The 17,406-nt window shown below is 40.5% G+C and overlaps 1 protein-coding gene across 2 annotated transcripts in view; it reads right to left on the reverse strand.

The window, feature by feature from the left end:
* Positions 1–15,797: 15,797 nt before the first annotated feature.
* Positions 15,798–17,406, reverse strand: part of TES (testin LIM domain protein) — a 29,882-nt gene continuing 28,273 nt past the window's right edge. For both annotated transcript variants that reach the window (XM_017817919.1, XM_017817920.1), the window contains exon 7: positions 15,798–17,249. In XM_017817919.1, coding sequence (XP_017673408.1) covers positions 17,058–17,249 — 192 coding nt within the window. In that variant the 3' untranslated portion in view covers positions 15,798–17,057. The remainder of the gene's footprint in view (positions 17,250–17,406) is intronic.

Genomic DNA, 17,406 nt, shown 5'->3' on the forward strand with positions numbered 1-17,406 from the left:
AGTGCCCAAACACACTCTGGTGAAGAACCTCCTTCTAATATCTAACCTAAAGCTCCCCTGACACAACTTCAGGCCATTCCCTTGGTTGTGTCATTGATCATCACAGAGAAGAGATCAGTGTCTACCCCCCTTCTTCCCCTCACAAGGAAGTTGTAGACTGCAACGAGGTCTCTCAGTCTCCTCTTCTCCAGGCTGAACAGACCTAGTGACCTGAGCCACTCCTCATACGGCTTCCCCTCAAGGCCTTTCACCATCTTCGTTGCCCTCCTTTGGACACTCTCCACTAGCTTATTGTTTTTCTTATATTGTGGTGCTCAAAACTGCACACAATATTCAAGGTGAGGCCTCACAAGTGCAGAGCAGAGCAGGACAATCCCCTCCCTCGACTGACTGGCGATGTTTTGCCTGATGCCCCTCAGGACACGGTCGGCCCTCCTGGCTGCCAGGGTACTGCTGACTCATCTTCAAGTTGCCATCAACCAGGACCCCCAGGTCCCTTTCTGAGGCACTGCTTTCCAGCATCTCATTCCACAGCCTTTACATACATCCGGGGTTGCCCTGTCATGGATGCACAATCCAGCATTTTCCCTTGTTGAATTTCATATGGTTGGTGATTGCCCAGTCCTCTAATTTGTCCAGGTCTCTCTGCAGGGTCTCTCTTCCTTCAAGGGAGTCAACAGCTCTTCCCAGTTTTGTGTTGTCTGCAAACTTGCTCAGTATGTCTTCTAGTCCTATGTCCAAGTCATTTATGAAGATGTTGAAGAGCACAAGGCCCAAGACAGAGCCCTGTGGAACCCCACTAGTGACAGGTCACAGTCTGATGCTAACCCATTCACTATTATTCTCTGTGCTTGACCTGTGAACCAAATTGCTCACCCACTGCATGATTTGTTTATCCAGCTGTGTCTAATAGGATCCTGTGAGAGAAAGCATCAAAAGCTTTACTGAAATCCAAAAGATCACATCAACTGGCTTCCCTTGATCAGCTAGGTGGGCTACCTTGTCATAAAAGGAAATCAGGTTTGATAAGCAGGACTTTCTTTTCATGAAGCAGTGATGGCTGTGACCAGAAATAAATGTCTAAAATAGCATCACCCTCTGGAGATGCTTTTACCTCCTCTCTTAAGTAACAGGCTGAGCTTTAACGATCAGCTTCAGTTTGACATCTTACTGTTAAATGGCTAAAATTAGGTGGCACAAACCTCATCTTGCCATTATGCATTTTCATCTAATACAGCAAAGTATTTAATAGCAACACTATACTTAAATGGAAGATAAGTGCCATAAATCTTTCTAAGTGTATTGCTGGATCAGGTCAAGTGCTCATTAGTTTGCAGGATTAAATACTGTACGTCTAGTGGTGTTTAGCACTTGAAATTCCTATCAATACCATTGCTCTAATGTGCAGTTACAGCTTCAAAATGTGAGGGCCAGATTTGAAAGGCTTTGTTTATCACTTGTCCATGAATCTGACTTTACCGAAGGGAAGGTGTAGAAAAAAGAGCTTGCACATCTCACATCTGAATACCGTGCATCTGAAAGTTATTTTCTTTCGTGATCTTGAACAGTCAGGAAAAAGGAGAAGCACAAGGAGACACTGAAGTGGGAATAGATTTAACATAATATTATTAAATTTACTTAGTGATATACTAAGCTTACTTTAGGCATCTATCTTAGATTCAATTAAGAAAATGCAAGTTTAGGAATCCAGATTTCCTTTAAAACCCACAGGAGAGACACTCAAAGTGCCAACGGGAAAATCAGCATTAGCTCCTGCAATCTTCAGTGTTACCCATTTTGCTATTTAATTGCAACATTAGTGCCTGGTTGTTTCCTGGCAAGGTATAAAGTACACATGGAAAAATAAGATATTGCAGGAACACAGAGCATCTTTTTGAGCCCATTTAACTTCCCTGTAAATTAGCAAGAAAACCCTGCTTTCACTGATGTCCAGTGTCGAAGCAACACAAAAACGTTTTTCACACAGTATTTACCATATTTTACAGTACTATTTCACAGCAATCTAGATACGTGACCTGCATAAACTGTGTTGCAGTTTGAGTATGGAAGGCTAAACTCTATTGGTGTACATGTCACCATGATAAAATAGAAGCATCTGAACAATGTTATACATTGACTTTGAACAGGGTGAATATAGCAGGTTATCATCCTGTGACAAATATTCAGAAAATTAAATTTTTACTCACTTAGCCACCCAATTTAGTTTCCAAAATGACCTGAAAGAGTAAAATACTTCTCTTGCCTACATTACTGTTTTTTTAGGCCAAAGAGGAGATTTGCTTTAGTAGCTCTGCTCTGACTTTCATTATACTGTTTGACTTATTACAAATCTAGTCAAAACAAAGGAAAGAAAACATTTCAGATTTTGAAGACTCTTACATATTGACTTATTTGCAGCTTATATAAAATAGGACTCTGTATTTGCTTCTCTGACTCCAGTTGCAAAATAGGTGTTTGTCAGTGCTGCTCAATCAAGATGACTCACATTTTTTGTGAGGTTCAACTGCAAATAGCTTCACTCTCAGAAAAGTCTTGTCTAAGACAGCGGCCTAAATCTTCACTCTCCCACTCATGGTGGGTAGTGAAATATCTGCTTAAGCTGGCAAATATTGACTGGTCAGCGTGCTCGAGATGTGCTCCAGCAAAATAGAAATTTAATGAGGGATGGACCAATTTCTCCACTTACACATTCATTCACGGCTAGGCTTCACGAACGAAGATTTGGGAAAAAATGGAAGGCGTAGGGAGATAATGCGGTCAGAATGACTGTCAGCAGATTTTCAAGTTTAGGAACAATAGAGTTTTGATCATGAAGCCAACTCCTGAGAGATGCTTTTCGGTTCTGGGCTTACCTGACCAAAAGAGTGTGTAACTGGCACCATGTTCTCTAAGGCTGCCTTCCTTGTGAAGGTGAACTTCACTGAGAGCAGCAATGTCAATGCTGAGACGTGACAGTTCATGGGCAATTAGGGCAGAATGACGTTCAGGACGTCCACTATCCACCGAATTGAGCATGGTTCTGATGTTCCAGCATGCTAGAGTTAATTTGGGTGCACCTTTGGAGGCAGATGTATATGGCTTTGCTTTTGATCTTTGTGTGACTGCATTTGTAGAAGATGGCCGTTTTGACCCTCGCCCGGCTTTGCAAATGTGGGTAAGACCTTCAAGCTTGCGCAGTGGATTTTTTTAGGTGAGACACAGTATGCGTGGAACTGAACCCACTGTACTATTTTTCCCCCACCACACCCTTTAATCCTAAGGTTCATCTGCCAGGGTTGAGCAAGCTTGGACGGTGGCAGCGAGGTCCTCAGGACGTAGGTTTAATTAAGAGTGATCTTCTCTTAGATGGATGGCCTTACGGGGCTAAAACGAGCTCCATCTGCCCGAGTTTAGAGTTGTCCTTCTCCTTTGTGTGCTCTGAGACTCCCTTTCTCATCTCCCACAAGGGCACAGTCCACGCTGACAAGGCTCCCCTCTCTCACTCCTTTCAGCGCCTGGGGCGCCGGAGAAGGGGGTGTCCCCGCCCCCGTGCCTGTGTCGGAGGTTCCGGTGGGCAGGGGGGCCCTGCACCCGCATCACACTTACACAAAGGGGAAGAGAAATTACTACCTCCATCTATATTTTGATGTGAAGCATTGTCTATTAGTTTAAAGAAGTTACCTTATCCTTATATGCTTATTCAGGTAAAAAGTGTGGATGTCAGTATTTCTGATAACTCTCAGACTTGCCAGCTTGAGAGCTGAGGTCTGAAATCAAACAGATATCTCACAAACAGCCACCTCCACCATTCCGAATGAAAGAGTGGAAGTAAAGAAGACTTGCTGCAGTTATCTGCAGGACCCTTCCACCATCTCCAGTATGGTATTGGTAGCAAAAACATAATAAAGGACATGTCAAAGAGGACCTGTTTGTGGTACACTCTTTCTAATGAGCCCAGCATACAGGTCTGGCCTTGAAGAGGCACAAGACACAGAAGTTTTTGCTGTAGTAGAAGGAGTCCAGGCTCAAAACTGGAATTCAGTGGTTTGGATCTTCACACCCCTTCTGACACCAGAGCCATCAGACACCAGCATTCCATAAAGCTGAGCCTTTGAATCACAGTGAATCACATATTTAGATGTTCACTTCCATGCCTACATATCAGAACGAAGGATATAAAGTATGACCTCAGCAACTTGAAGAAAAGTTCAGAGAGTTCCTCTTCAGTAGCCCATCATATGTATGTGATTGTGCTGGCTTTGCTGAGAAGCTGTAAAGTAATCTAATGACAGATCATCCCTAGGCTGCTAAATAAAAAAGACCAAAGTACAGCACATCCACAATGTTCAAGAGTTTTTTTCTCGCTCTGTTTTGGCCATCTTCTAATAGCTTCTTCTAAGTCAACACCTAGTGCAGCGTGGTGGACTAAAGAGGCAGTTTGAGGACCTGAAAACAACATTTTCCAAGGGAAATCTCTTTTGGCTTCTTCCCAATACAGTTTTCTATTATTATTCTCCAGACTTTGCATCATTGCTTATCTATAAATTGTCCCATGTTACTTTTCCAGCTGTAGAGTGCATATAGCCTCAATGTTGTGCTTGAAGTAATCTGCTGATTATATGACTACCTAGCAAGCTTTGTTTTAACATAGAGGAAACTGTCAGTCATAAGCAGATATTCTGGACAAGAGGCTTTTTGGCCTTTTGTCCTCAGTAAAGCAAATTCTTCCCACGTGACATTTTCTGACTTAAGCCCATTGGGCTGAGGTAGAGCTAGTTTTTGTCTCAGTGGATGGTATTGGGCTGTGTTTTGGACTTATGCTGAAAACAGTGTTGATAAAATAGAGATGTTTTTGTTATTGCTGAGCAGTGCTTATACAGAGCCAAGGCCTTTTATGCTTTTCCTACTGCCATGCTGGTGAGAAGACTGAGGGTGCATGGGAAGTTGAGAAGAGACACAGGTAGAACAGGTGACCCCAAATGACGAAAAGGATATTCCAGACCATATGCCTTCATACTCAACATACAAAGCTAGGGGAAGAAGAAGGAAGGACGGGGCATTTGAAGTGATGGTGTTTGTCTTCCCAAGTCACTGTTATACAAGATAGGGCTCTGCTTTCCTGGAGATGGCTGAACAGCTGTCTGTCCTTGGGAAGCAGTGAATTAATTCCTTGTTTCGCTTTGCCTGTGTGTGTGGCTTTTGATTTCCCTATTAAACTGTCTCTATCTCAACCCAAGAGTTTTCCAACCTTTACCCTTCTGATTTCTCTCCCTGATCCTGCTGGTGGGGCAGTGAGAGAGTGGCTGCATGGGGCTTGAGTGCTTCCTAAACCTGAGACCTTTCCCCCTTGTACTCGGCATCAGTGAGGCCGCACCTCGAGTACTGCATTCAGTTCTGGGCCGCTCATTTTGAAAAGGACATGGAGATACCGGAGCGTGTCCAAAGAATGGCAATGATGCCTTAAGGTCCATCTGTTTTTTTTCTTATTTTCCTAATTTTATAAGCTTTATAAGTAGTTAAAGTAAGTTTTAGAAGCAGCAGCCCTTATTCCTCACCCTTTAGTACAGTAGTTTACACATTCCTCAACCCTCTTACCCCATTCTATGTTCCCCATATCAGTCCTACCCCTGAATTCCAGTAGAAAATGTTTAGTCTTTTGTCAAGGCAAGGCCTATGCTCTTTAGAGAACACTCATATCTTTGCCTGAACCACAGAACATGGTCAGAAACTAGGTGACCGTGTACCCTTTGTGCTCTGAAGAAGATAAAGATGATGAAGAAAAGCCCCCAGACCCAATTCCCAGGGGGTGGGCCAGGGGGTGGACCAGGGTAAAAGCTACGGGATGGACAAAACTTGGATTGGTCGGGCAGTATTATAAATTGTAACATCTCAGGCACGGAAGGCGCGCATGTCTTGTGATCTTTATGCCCAGGCACAAATTAAACCCTTTTCTTATCTCATCTCCAAAACTAATTGCCTTGGAGTTTTTTTTTCTCCCTGCATTTTCTTTAGGCAACAGCAACAAGGCTCATGACAGGTTTAGAAAACGTGTCTTATGAGGAACGTCTGAGGGAGCTGGATTTGTTTAGTCTCAAGAAGAGGAGGCGCGAGGGGAATCTCACTGCTCTCTAAAACTACCTGAGAGAATGTTGTAGTGAGATGGGGACCAATCTCTTCTACTGTGATTGCAGTGAGAAGACTAGAGGAAATGGTCCTAAGCCAATACATGGGAGATTCAGATTAGACATTAGAAGAAAATTTTTCACTGTTAGAGTGGTCAGGCTTTGAAATAGGTTTCCCAGGAAGATGATGGTCACCATCCCTGAAGGTGTTTAAGAGGTGTCTGGAGCTGGTGCTGGGTGATGTGATTTAGAGGTTACAGAGGTAGTGCTGGGTTGGTGGTGGGACTCGAGGATCTTAAAGGTCTCTTCCAATCTTGATGATTCTATGATTCTATTGATCAGTTGAATTGGCTTCAGACTGGTACGTGCATGCAGCTGGCCAGTCTCACTTTTGTACCTCTCTAGTTTTCTTGTAAGGGTCTATTAGCAATAGAAGAGGTGATGGCACTGGCTTGGTGTAAAAGAACTGTGCTTGAACAAAACTTATATCTTCATATTTCTTGTCCATTTTATGTGGAGAATCCTGTGAAAATAATTTGTTAGATTAGATGACTCAGATCTACTGTTGCTTCATTTGTGGATCTCAGCCTATCACTACGAAGTAAAGTGAAGGATAAGGGCCAGCTAATTGGGTGGGACTTTGACATTCCTCAGAGGCTTCTAATTCCTGTCCTGTTTCAGGAGTCCCTAGAGACCACTCCCAAAGAGCTCTGTCTTCCTATTACCTCTGCTAATGGGACTGAGACCTGTATACCACCATGAATGATGAATGCTGGCAGGCTCCTTTAAGGTGGGAGTCTAAAATTCCACATCCTATTCCCTTCCCGCAGACTTCTGTCAGTAGGAACCTGTTCTTATCAATTTGAAAGATGCAACTTTTTCCTGCACTAATGAGAGTAATAGTAATAGTGTTGCTATAGCAAACAATACTTAGAATCAGGCAAGCTTAATGGACTATTTGGGATTATTTCGGATTAAAGAATGTTAAAATTTGATTTTATTTGATTTTTTATTTCTTTAAAATGTTGTCTTCTGGCAAGTAAATAAATAGCTGCAGTTAACTCAATATATGAGTTCAGTTGGCTGAACTAAGCAGCAGAAGTTACCTGCAGTAACAGCATGAGAGTATTTCTGAAATACAAGATACTGCACCTTGAGCCAAGATTCAGAGCAGAGGAGCTGAGTGGTAGCACACAATGGCCTCAAGGCCCATGTGTAATGGCCAGGTATTGCTGGCCAAGAAAACTTCTATACTGAGTTCAGTGAAACTGCAATGCTGAAAACATAGGCAGTCACCTGGAGTAAACATTTATCACCTTTCATCTTCAAATTGTTTTAAAGTTATTAATTGGCTCCAGAAGATCCCAGAGACAATTTCTTGCCATCCTCATTTAAAAAAGGAGAGCACAGAATTAGAGAAGGTAGTGGCTTTCTATGAGCGGTTAGCAATGAAAAGAAGAAAAATCAGCCTCAAACTGAAGAGGAGTCCTGGTCCTGCATGAACACTACTGATTTTGAAACTATTATTGGAAGTCAGGGTGGTATTGTTATCTTTCCCCAGAAGTGCATTACTGTAATTCTAATGAAACTAATTAATTAATGAACTGGTTAACTAACCTAAGCATGGCTGAAATTAAGACTTTCCTATCCTCTATAGAGTTCACACTTTATATTACAAAATTGCTTTTGTACATAATCAAAGCTGGCAAAAATGTTACTGAATTAGATCCTACAATATTCTTTTTCCCTCTACATTTTCCACTATAACTAGTTCCTAGTAAAAAAAGTTGTATTTCCTCCAAATCACCTACAATATACCCAATAATGCACCTTTTCTTGCTATGTAGAAACAAATCCTCAGCTTAGGGTATCAAATTTGGGTCAGGTTTGGATGCAGCACAGAGCCATCCCTCTCTGGAACAGTGTGTGCTTTCCAAGTCTGTTCAGATGCACGTTGTACAACTGTGCCCGAAGGCAAGTGGCAGTGGTTTACATTAGGATCAGAACTGGGCTTGGGACAGTAAGTTCAAGAAGCACTAGAATAATGTTTCTTTCTTTAGCCATCTCCAGGCCCCACCCAGTTTCTCAAAATTGCTGGACTATTTACAAATGTTTAAGAGAACCTCTGTGTTATTAGAAGAATGTTTACACTGACATGCATTTCAGATGCAGGCAGAGCTATACAACCAAGGCCCACCCCAAAGACAAGAGCTGTGCTGTATTATCAAAATATGTACTGGTTCTACTCTCCATTACCATACAAGGCAGCTCTGCATTCCTCCTAGTAACCTTTTATTGCCTCCTAAGTTTTCCAGATCACTGCCAGATTTCTTAAACTTCATGGAACAATTACAGGCTTGATAAATATAAAGCCCAGATTCTGCTTGGCAGTTTCATATGGGAATGCCAAAATGAAGATAAAAATTATTTCAGAAAAGACTATTAAGACCATTTGTATAAACTGCACTGTGAACTAAGGCTCAAAATATCACTGTGACGTTGCTATTACACTCATCTCACATAGGACGTTAGCTGAGGAACAGACTTACCAAGGAATTTAGACAATGTCCCACTGCATTCAGCAGAAGACTGGAATTAGACATCAGATGTTTCTGCTTTGCAGTCAGTCTGCAGTACCCTAAACTATGCCGATTCCTTATGCTTTTAGACAGGAAGAAAGTATTACATAAAAAGGATTCTAAACAACTTATATTGATACTCTCCATGCATTTTGATTAAATTAGAGGGGGCTAAGAGTCTGCTTGTTTGGTACTATTAAGAAATTTGTGGAGGAATATTCATTTTAGAGATAATTTCCCCAACATATTAAAAAAATAAAAAAAAAAGAAGCAATGAAATAGATGAAATTCCACAAAAGCAGCTGAAAAGCTTCTGAATGCCCATCATACAGAGAGTTTTAAAGCAAAAAAAGTGCATTGAATTCATGGAATGAGAGAGATGCTGTTTGCATTCTGCCCACAATGTTCTGGCTTCCTATTCTGGAAGGTCATTAAAATGTTTTCTAAGAACTGACGAACTGTTTACTGATTTTGTTCTTACTGATTATTCCTGATTTTTCTCCTAAATACACTACCAAATTTATTCAATAAAAATGCCTCCCAGCTTGTTTCAGCTGGAAATTTAAGCTATGATGTTGGCTTTTTTCCATTTTTTTTTTTTTGATGAATATGTGTCCAACTGAGACAAGACAAGCCTCAATAGCTTCCAGTGAGTCAAATTTCTACACAATCTAACAAAATTATGCCAGTACCTAAAACTTAGCTGTCAGAATCTGTAACTTTTGGGTCCAGAATTTGAAACGTGGTAAAGACTAGTCCCAAAATACCAACATGTTAAACAGTCACCCCACCAAAACACACCAGTAGGAAATGCTCCAAATGCTGAACATGGATTTTTCTGCCTGTTCTGAAGTTTACTAGTGTCATAGAAATGGGTGCAGACCACACTGAAATGCTAGTCAAGGTTCTTTTGGAAAGACTCTTCAGAGTGAGTCATGTGTGGATGTGTTTTCCGTGTAGGCGGTCTGTGTGTGTGAGAGAGACAGAGCAGTCTCTTCTCCTGGAACCACAGCCAAACTTGGCAGAGGGATGAAGATCTAATATTAAGTTCCTAAAAGGTCTGAAAAACTTGCAAAACAAGTTTTGTCTATTAATGCTGAACTTCTGCTGAGCCTCAGCCTCTAAAAGGCAAGAGAAATTTCACATGGGCAAATGAGATCTAATGAATTCTCTAACCATGGGAAATGCTTTAGTCAGAGTTTATGTATTAAGCAGCAGAAAAATCTCAGACTGCAGTTTTTGCCTGTATGGATTCTCTGCTGCCTAGAAATTCTAGATGATGATAGAAGCCATAAATACATTTTTGAATATAGTTTCTCACTTAGATTCTCTGAAGTCTGTAATGGATAAACTGTTGCAGCTTAATATAATACAATTAGATTGTCAATTAATCATAAAATCTCTGGGAGCTAAGCTGCTTTGGCTCAAGTCCCAGGATCCAGCTGCATCTCTGTACTGGGGGCTTTAGACTTAAGTAAAGAAGACACTATGGAGCAATGATCTCAGGTAGAGGGAGAAAGGGCACCTGGTGGGTACTTTTTCAGTGATGTGTGACAGTGAAAACCAGAACAGGCTATGGGGTACAAAGAACTAAATTACATCTGTTGTTGGAATAAGCAGGTTGGTGATAACGACTTGGCTGGACAAGGCTCTGAGTAACTTGATGTACCCACAAATTTTATCCTGCTTTCAGCAGAGGATCAAACTAGATGACCCCTAGAGGTCTCTTCAGTTTAAATCTTTCTGTGATCCTATGAACCCTCAAATACTGATTTCATAGTTAAAAGATGGGTAATTGATTTTGCTTTTGTGTTGCTGAACTGTTACCAGGGCATGAACATCTGGCCTGGATCTATCCCTGCATTTCATTTCTGATTTGATTTCTCAGAATCAGAAGTGAAATTCTTCCAAATCAGATCTGCTTATTAGGAAGTGTCACAAAGTTAACCTCAGACAGCAGACTTCAGCATAGTGCATAAGACCATTATCACACAAAAAACATTTTGCTTTTTCTATTTAGGTGAGGCACATCTATTAATCACCATACAAGTGTAACGGATGACATTTTAGATATATCATAAGCGTACAGCATTAGAAGCATGGATTACTGCTGAATCACAGGATTGATAAGGTTGGAAGGGGCCACAGCAAGTTATCTGGTCCAACCTCCCTGCTCAAGCAGGGCCATTGTAAAGCACATGGCACAGGACTGCATCCAGGTGGTTCTTGACTATCTCCAGCAAGGGAGACTCCACAACCTCTCTGGGCAATCTATTCCAGTGTGTGGTCACCTGCACAGTAAAGAAATTCTTCCTCATATTCAGGTGGAACTTCCTGTGCCTCAGTTTCTGTCTCCAGTCCCATTGTTGGCACCACCCAAAAGAGCCTGGCTTCATCCTATTGTCACCCTTCCTTCAGACAGACAATTATGAGGTCCCTTCTCAGTCATCTCTTCTTGAGGCTGAATAGCCCCAGCTCGCTCAGCCTTTCCTTGTAAGAGAAATGCTCCAGTCTCCTAATTATGTTTGTTGCCCTCCACTGGACCCACTCCAGGAGCTCCACGTCTCTTGTATCAAGGAGCCCAGAACTGGACACAGAACTCCTGATGTGGCCTCACAAGGCCTGAAGAACAACTTTTCCTCACCATCTGTCCCCTGGACATCCTCTTCTCCTTATCTCACAACCTTGGTTATTGCAGCCTGTTTCCTACCTCATGTTCTGATTTCTAACCATAGCAATCAACCTTTTCTTTTTTAGAGTAATTGAACTCTATGTTTTCTACCTTTTATAGTAAGTCAAAATTATTTCAGAGTGTCTCCATGATTCAGCATTATCCCACCTGGATTATTGCACTTTCCCCCCCCTCTATTTTCTTACTCTACTCATGTTCATTCTAAAAATACTTCTCTTGTGCCTCCTCCTCTTATCCAAATTCCTGATCACGCTGTTTTCCACTTCTGCACTGTGACCTGAACTTATGGCCCCGTCCTCAGCTTGCTCCTTTCCTAAAGCCTTCAGAAAATCTCTTCTCTTTCAGTCCAAAACTTATTTTCCTGCTGTTTCTCCAGACCCTGTCCTGTGGATGAGGCAGACCATGTGCTGAGTGCAGCACAGACGGCATCTGCTGGGGAATCGAGGAACATCATGTGACTGCTTCCAATAGTACAATTACTACCAATATAAAAAACCAAGTCTTTATTCATGTAAACAACTCATCCAGGGCAACCAATACATACTCTCGATGCTTTACTGTCACACTAATTTATTTTTAACAAATGAAAAGTTAATACATGAAGCTTGACTAGTTTCTCATAAACTGGGTGCAAAGGTTTTTTACAACAATGCTGGGCTTAATTTGTAGCAGAAACATCCTCTCCTTTGGTTCTATTTTCACTTGTTCATGGGGAAGGCAATGGGGAAAACTGATCAGTTACATTTTGTTGTGATTGTTCATAGCAAACACCTAACTCAACACCGTTGCTCTGGTGGCGGTACAGTCAATCAGGTACTCCCTGGGTGCTTACCAGACGTAAAATCTACCTGGGTCAGTTTTTGTGAGTTAGGCAGTGAACACATCTGAGTGAACAGTGAACACATCTACAATCTGAGCCTAGCCTGGCTCATACGGTTTTGGACTGTTATTCCCTAAAGCTCCTTTACCCATCATTTTGTTAATAAAGATGCGGAAAAAATGAACATGTTATTTTCAGTACTTGATGATATATAGATGACATGCTTTCTATTTAACACCTACTTCTAGTAGTGCACTCACCTTTATTAAGTGCTATGCTTTGGCCTTGTGCTTAATTAATAAACTCAATTTAGTTATTTAGTGAAGGATTGAGCAAAGGCACAGTCAGAAGGCCCTGGGCTATAGACTTTTTAGAGCCTTAGCACTTTGAAGCAACAGAGTAGTGGATGCCAATACATGAACGTGGGTGATCAGTTACAACCTTTTTAAGTGTAGAGAGGCTCCAACTTTATACCATTAGCAAGCAGCAACTTGCAAGACAAAAATCACCAAATCTACTTCTGTGTGATCCTACTTGCTGCTGACTGCTGATGGCACAGGAATACAATTTTAATGGCGCATTTCAGCCAACATTAAAAATCATTAGTTGCATATGTGTAGCTACAGTTTACATACAACAGATGACATGAAGGGTGCTTACCTGGAGTTGACACCACAGCTTGATGGCTGGGACATTCTCCCTGAAGGTGTGAGGCAGAATTTAGAGCTGAAATGCTTGAGGAGAGCCCTGAATCCAGACTTCCCACTTCAGGAAGCAAATACTTCACTCATCCAGAGATACAAAAGAAGGTGAATAAACCCCCCTGTGTTTCACACCAAAAACTATAATGAAAATAACATTTATGCTCAGTGGAGCTTGGAGGGTAGTTGGGGAGCAGTTGGACTGGGTTCCTGTCTATTGTAGGATAAAACAGGGCACTCCACAATCCTGACACGTGAAGAACTGTGGAGACCCAGAAAAATATTTTCTATTGCCTCTCACACCCTTTTTCACCTCACAAAAGGATTCCTACATATTGATGTGAATATGTAATCTTCCCTGACAGTGTTTTCCTTGGGCTGGGAAAGGAGACCACATTGGCTCACAGGTCTGCTCTTGCAGAGGTGATTTTTAAGATGGCTTTCCACTGAGATGTCACAAGGTATGGGACGCTACTCTGGTGGCATAGCATGCCCAAGAGCTGAGGACACCCTGCACAAATTATGAATTTCTGCCTTTGAACTGCTTCACACTCATATAAGCTCCCTTCCTCTTGTCCTCTTAGTACAGCCCTTAGAGAGTTTGCTGCTTGTTGAAATGTTGACCCTTTCCTGGACTGCCAACCACCTCTTTGCCACCCATTTCTAGCCCTAATATTCCAAACCCATGCTAAATTTGGCAGAGGCTGTTGAGCAAAATGGTAACATTCTGCCACTCCCACCTCACCTGTTCTTCTGGGAACAGATGGTCTAGATTGTCCAAGAGCCTCAAGTGTGCTACTGGTCATTACTTCAAAGCCAGATAATTTTGCTTGATACCATTAACTGTGTTCTATAAAACTCAAAACCTAGGATTCTGCAAGCAAAGGATAAGTTGGTCAGCTCATTGCTCTTTAGCATGTATTTTAAAAGACACAAACCTCAGACTTCCAGAGGTATAAAATATATATATAAATGTTGCTTAAAGTATGTTTTTCTTTTATTTCTAGCATATGTATAACCTGAGATGCAATCCAAAACTCAGTAAGTGTTACAAGTTATGCCCACCATATATAAATATCTGTTACTAATTCAAAGATGCATTGATTTAGCTTTGGTTTTTTTCCAAGTTTTTGCAAAGCTTTTACCAGTCTCATTTTTTCCAGACCCACAGGATAACTATTTTTTAAATAAAGAGATTTTTGTTGTTAAAATGAGTTCTTATAAGATTTTCTTACCAACAAAATTCTACTCTTAAGCAAATAACTTCAATGTTCATAGAGTTCAAAATTTCATCTGCAAAGTATGTATTTTTATTACCGAACTATGTAAAAGCTTCCAGCTTCTATTCTTAGCTCACTAAGATAAATAGATCCAAAGGGACCTCTAATGAAATAGCCAAAAAATACAAGAGAAACAAACTCAACACTTAACTGCCATTTTTTTTTTATTATGACAGTGACAGAATGAAATCTCCTTAATGCTTGTTTTCAAGCTCCAGTATGTTGACAGATCTTTCAGCTAACACAAAAAGTGTTATCTGCAGGAACATAAATTCCTTCCAAGCTCATTATAAAAACAGTTTTGCTCTCCTAATCATCTCCTGATCTATTGTGTAGTCACACAGCAGTATCTTTGTCTCCTCTCCATATCATCTGCACATTACACTTGACCTTCCTATGACATGATCCTTTCCAATTACTGCATGAACAGAAATTAAACTTTGGCTATCCCACAGCAGAAACACCTACATGCATCAGGTTCCAGGGAGGAGAGCCAGAAGGGATCAAGCAAGCAGGATTCTCAAGGAGAGAGCCAGATAAAGCCAGCAAGCCAACATGCTTCAGGAGGGGCATGGAAAAAGTCAGTCCCAGAAGCTGATGGACTATGAAGATGTTTCGTTTGACATCAGTTTCGTTAGCAATTCTATCTTGATGGAATGAGTGAGCCCTGAGGTAGCTCCTGCTCACCCTTTTAAATCAAGGTTACACAATAATAACGTTTAATAAAGAAAACAAGATTTAAATTGAAAAGACTGCCATCAGTGCAAGCAATCATGTTAAGGAGAAAGCTGTTACATGAGGTGGCGAGGGAGGGGTGGGGAAAGGTGCACAACAGCTTTTTGGAGTTCTTTATAAAGGTCAGCTTCATCTTCAAGAATAGATGTTAGTGAGTGGGTGAGGACAGATGTACTCAAGACACATAAACCCCAGTCACTATTAATCCATCCTTATATATAATAATTAAAGAAGACCTTATCTCACCCCCCAAATGGCATTCTCACAGCATGTCCTGTACAGGTTAAGGTATACAACCTGTTACAGGTTAAGTAGCACTTAAATGGAAAACCTTCTCTTACTGAGACTTCCTGGTTTTCCTGGGTTTAAAACTGCAAAACTGGCAAGAATACAGTCCTGTTGGTATGAGCTGAAATACATATACATTTTTGGACACTCTGAGGAACCCTGAGAAAAGCTGTACAGGCTTCCAGAACATGGACATAAAACTTGATTCTTAACTTAGGCAACATATTAAGTATGTATCTCACACCACTTTCTCATTTTTGCAGTACCCAAAGGATCACAATGCACTTTACTTTCTCAGCACATTAACTCACCTGTGTGAATTAAAAATTTCCCATACAATGTCTCAAAATAGTTTATGTGAACAAAGAATAAATTAACACTGAGTTCTGAGTTGTGTATTTGTTGGAACAAGACCTATAAGCACATCAACAATGTTACACAAGACAGTAAGCACTGTACAGTAACACAGGCCTTAAGTTATTTGAAAATAACATCCAAATCAAAGTAAAGTATGGAAACATTTCCCCTCCTCTTTGCCTCCCCTGAAGGGGATTCAATAAGAACAGAATTAGGAGACAACTTAAGTGAACAACACTAATTTTATTTGTAAATGTTACAATACAGTTGCCGTAAAACATAAAAGAGCTGAACATAAGACTTGCACGGCTTTTTTTAAAAATTAGCTATTTTATTATGTTTTTAGGCCAAAGACTCCCCATTCAGTGTTTGGCACAAAGATAACTAAAACGCTTCACTGTAGATCTGTAATTCTTAAGAAAAAGAAATAGCCCACATTTGGTTTATCTACTAAGCAAAGGTAATACACAGCTGTGAATTTTTTTACTCAAATACTGAAGTCTTTTGGGAAAGGTTTCTTTGTGCTTTGGTTAAGAACTTAAAAATCAAAAGGCTAAGCAGGATCCTTTTGCAGAAATACATTCTTGGAAATGCATACAGTATTGTGTGCCACATCCCTCTGACAGAAGGCACAATTTAGGAAAAGAACATTCATGGAATAAAACAGAAGCCAGTTCAGAAAGGCTAAGAGTGACACACTACTCCTAGTGGATTTTTTTTTAAAATCTAGGTAAGACCTGCTCTTATTTTCTAACACCAACACTCTCCCCCCAGTCCATAACCTAACTTCAGTATTCATAAAATTAAAACTTTTCCAAGCATGAACAATTGTAAGAGAGAAATATGAGCCAACAGAGTTTTCTACTGGTGGAGTTCCTTTCAAAACTAGATGCAAGAGTAGTCACTACCCCTCAAGAACCCATGTGCCAAAAACAAGCAAATGATTACAGGCAAACTTTTTTTCAAGTGTCATTCTCCCTGCATACTTGAGGTCAGGTGAACAAAGCTGTACGTGCCAGTAAAACTGATCATTTTGTCTAAAGTGCTTGATGAAAGCAGGGAAACTATAAAAATGATAAATTAGTGAAACCAGAGGTGTAAGAGTTACATTTATCATACAAACCAGGACAAACTGGAGCATTTTCACAATTTCTTTCTTCCATTAGACAAGATGCAGCAAAAAAATCCTTCACAGTGAAGAGCTCCTTTAAAGTGTATGTAGTTCCTAACGCATTTTTTCTTATATTTCTGGGATGTGAAGTAATTTGAAATAAAACTCAGGAACAGTATTCCAAAAAAGAAAGTATTATTATAGCTGAGAAATGAAGATTACATAGGAAGTTTTAGTAATAAAAAAAAAAAATCTTTGGGAATTGCTATTTAATACTTTCAATAACTTCAAATGCCCTGATACTATATATATTACAGTAGAAATGCAAGAGCCTTTGGAACACAGCAATGCTTGGTTGGTTCTGTGCATGTGTTAGGACACCATCTTTTTCTTACATTCCACTGAGCAAAAAACCATCCCTTCCACAGGTATGAACTTCTGGTCAATTAGACACTTGCTGCAACAGGAACACAGGAAGCATTCCTGAGTAGCATGCCAGTTGAAGTTGTTGTATGTCACACGCTGAACTTCTGGATCTATAGCATTATGACAGCCTTGGCAGATCTGCTTAGAAATAAAACAACACTTAAATGAAGCATACACATGCTCTCTTCAAGTCCAATAAAGGCTGGAATTCTTAAATGTTTTTGGAAAAGAGAGGTGTTGAAAGAAGCCTTTTAAAGCTTTAAACCAGTTTTTGGTTTTTTCCTTATTTTTAAAG

Source organism: Lepidothrix coronata, unplaced genomic scaffold, assembly GCF_001604755.1.
Source record: "Lepidothrix coronata isolate B3197 unplaced genomic scaffold, Lepidothrix_coronata-1.0 Scaffold63, whole genome shotgun sequence".
Lineage (NCBI taxonomy): Eukaryota > Metazoa > Chordata > Aves > Passeriformes > Pipridae > Lepidothrix > Lepidothrix coronata.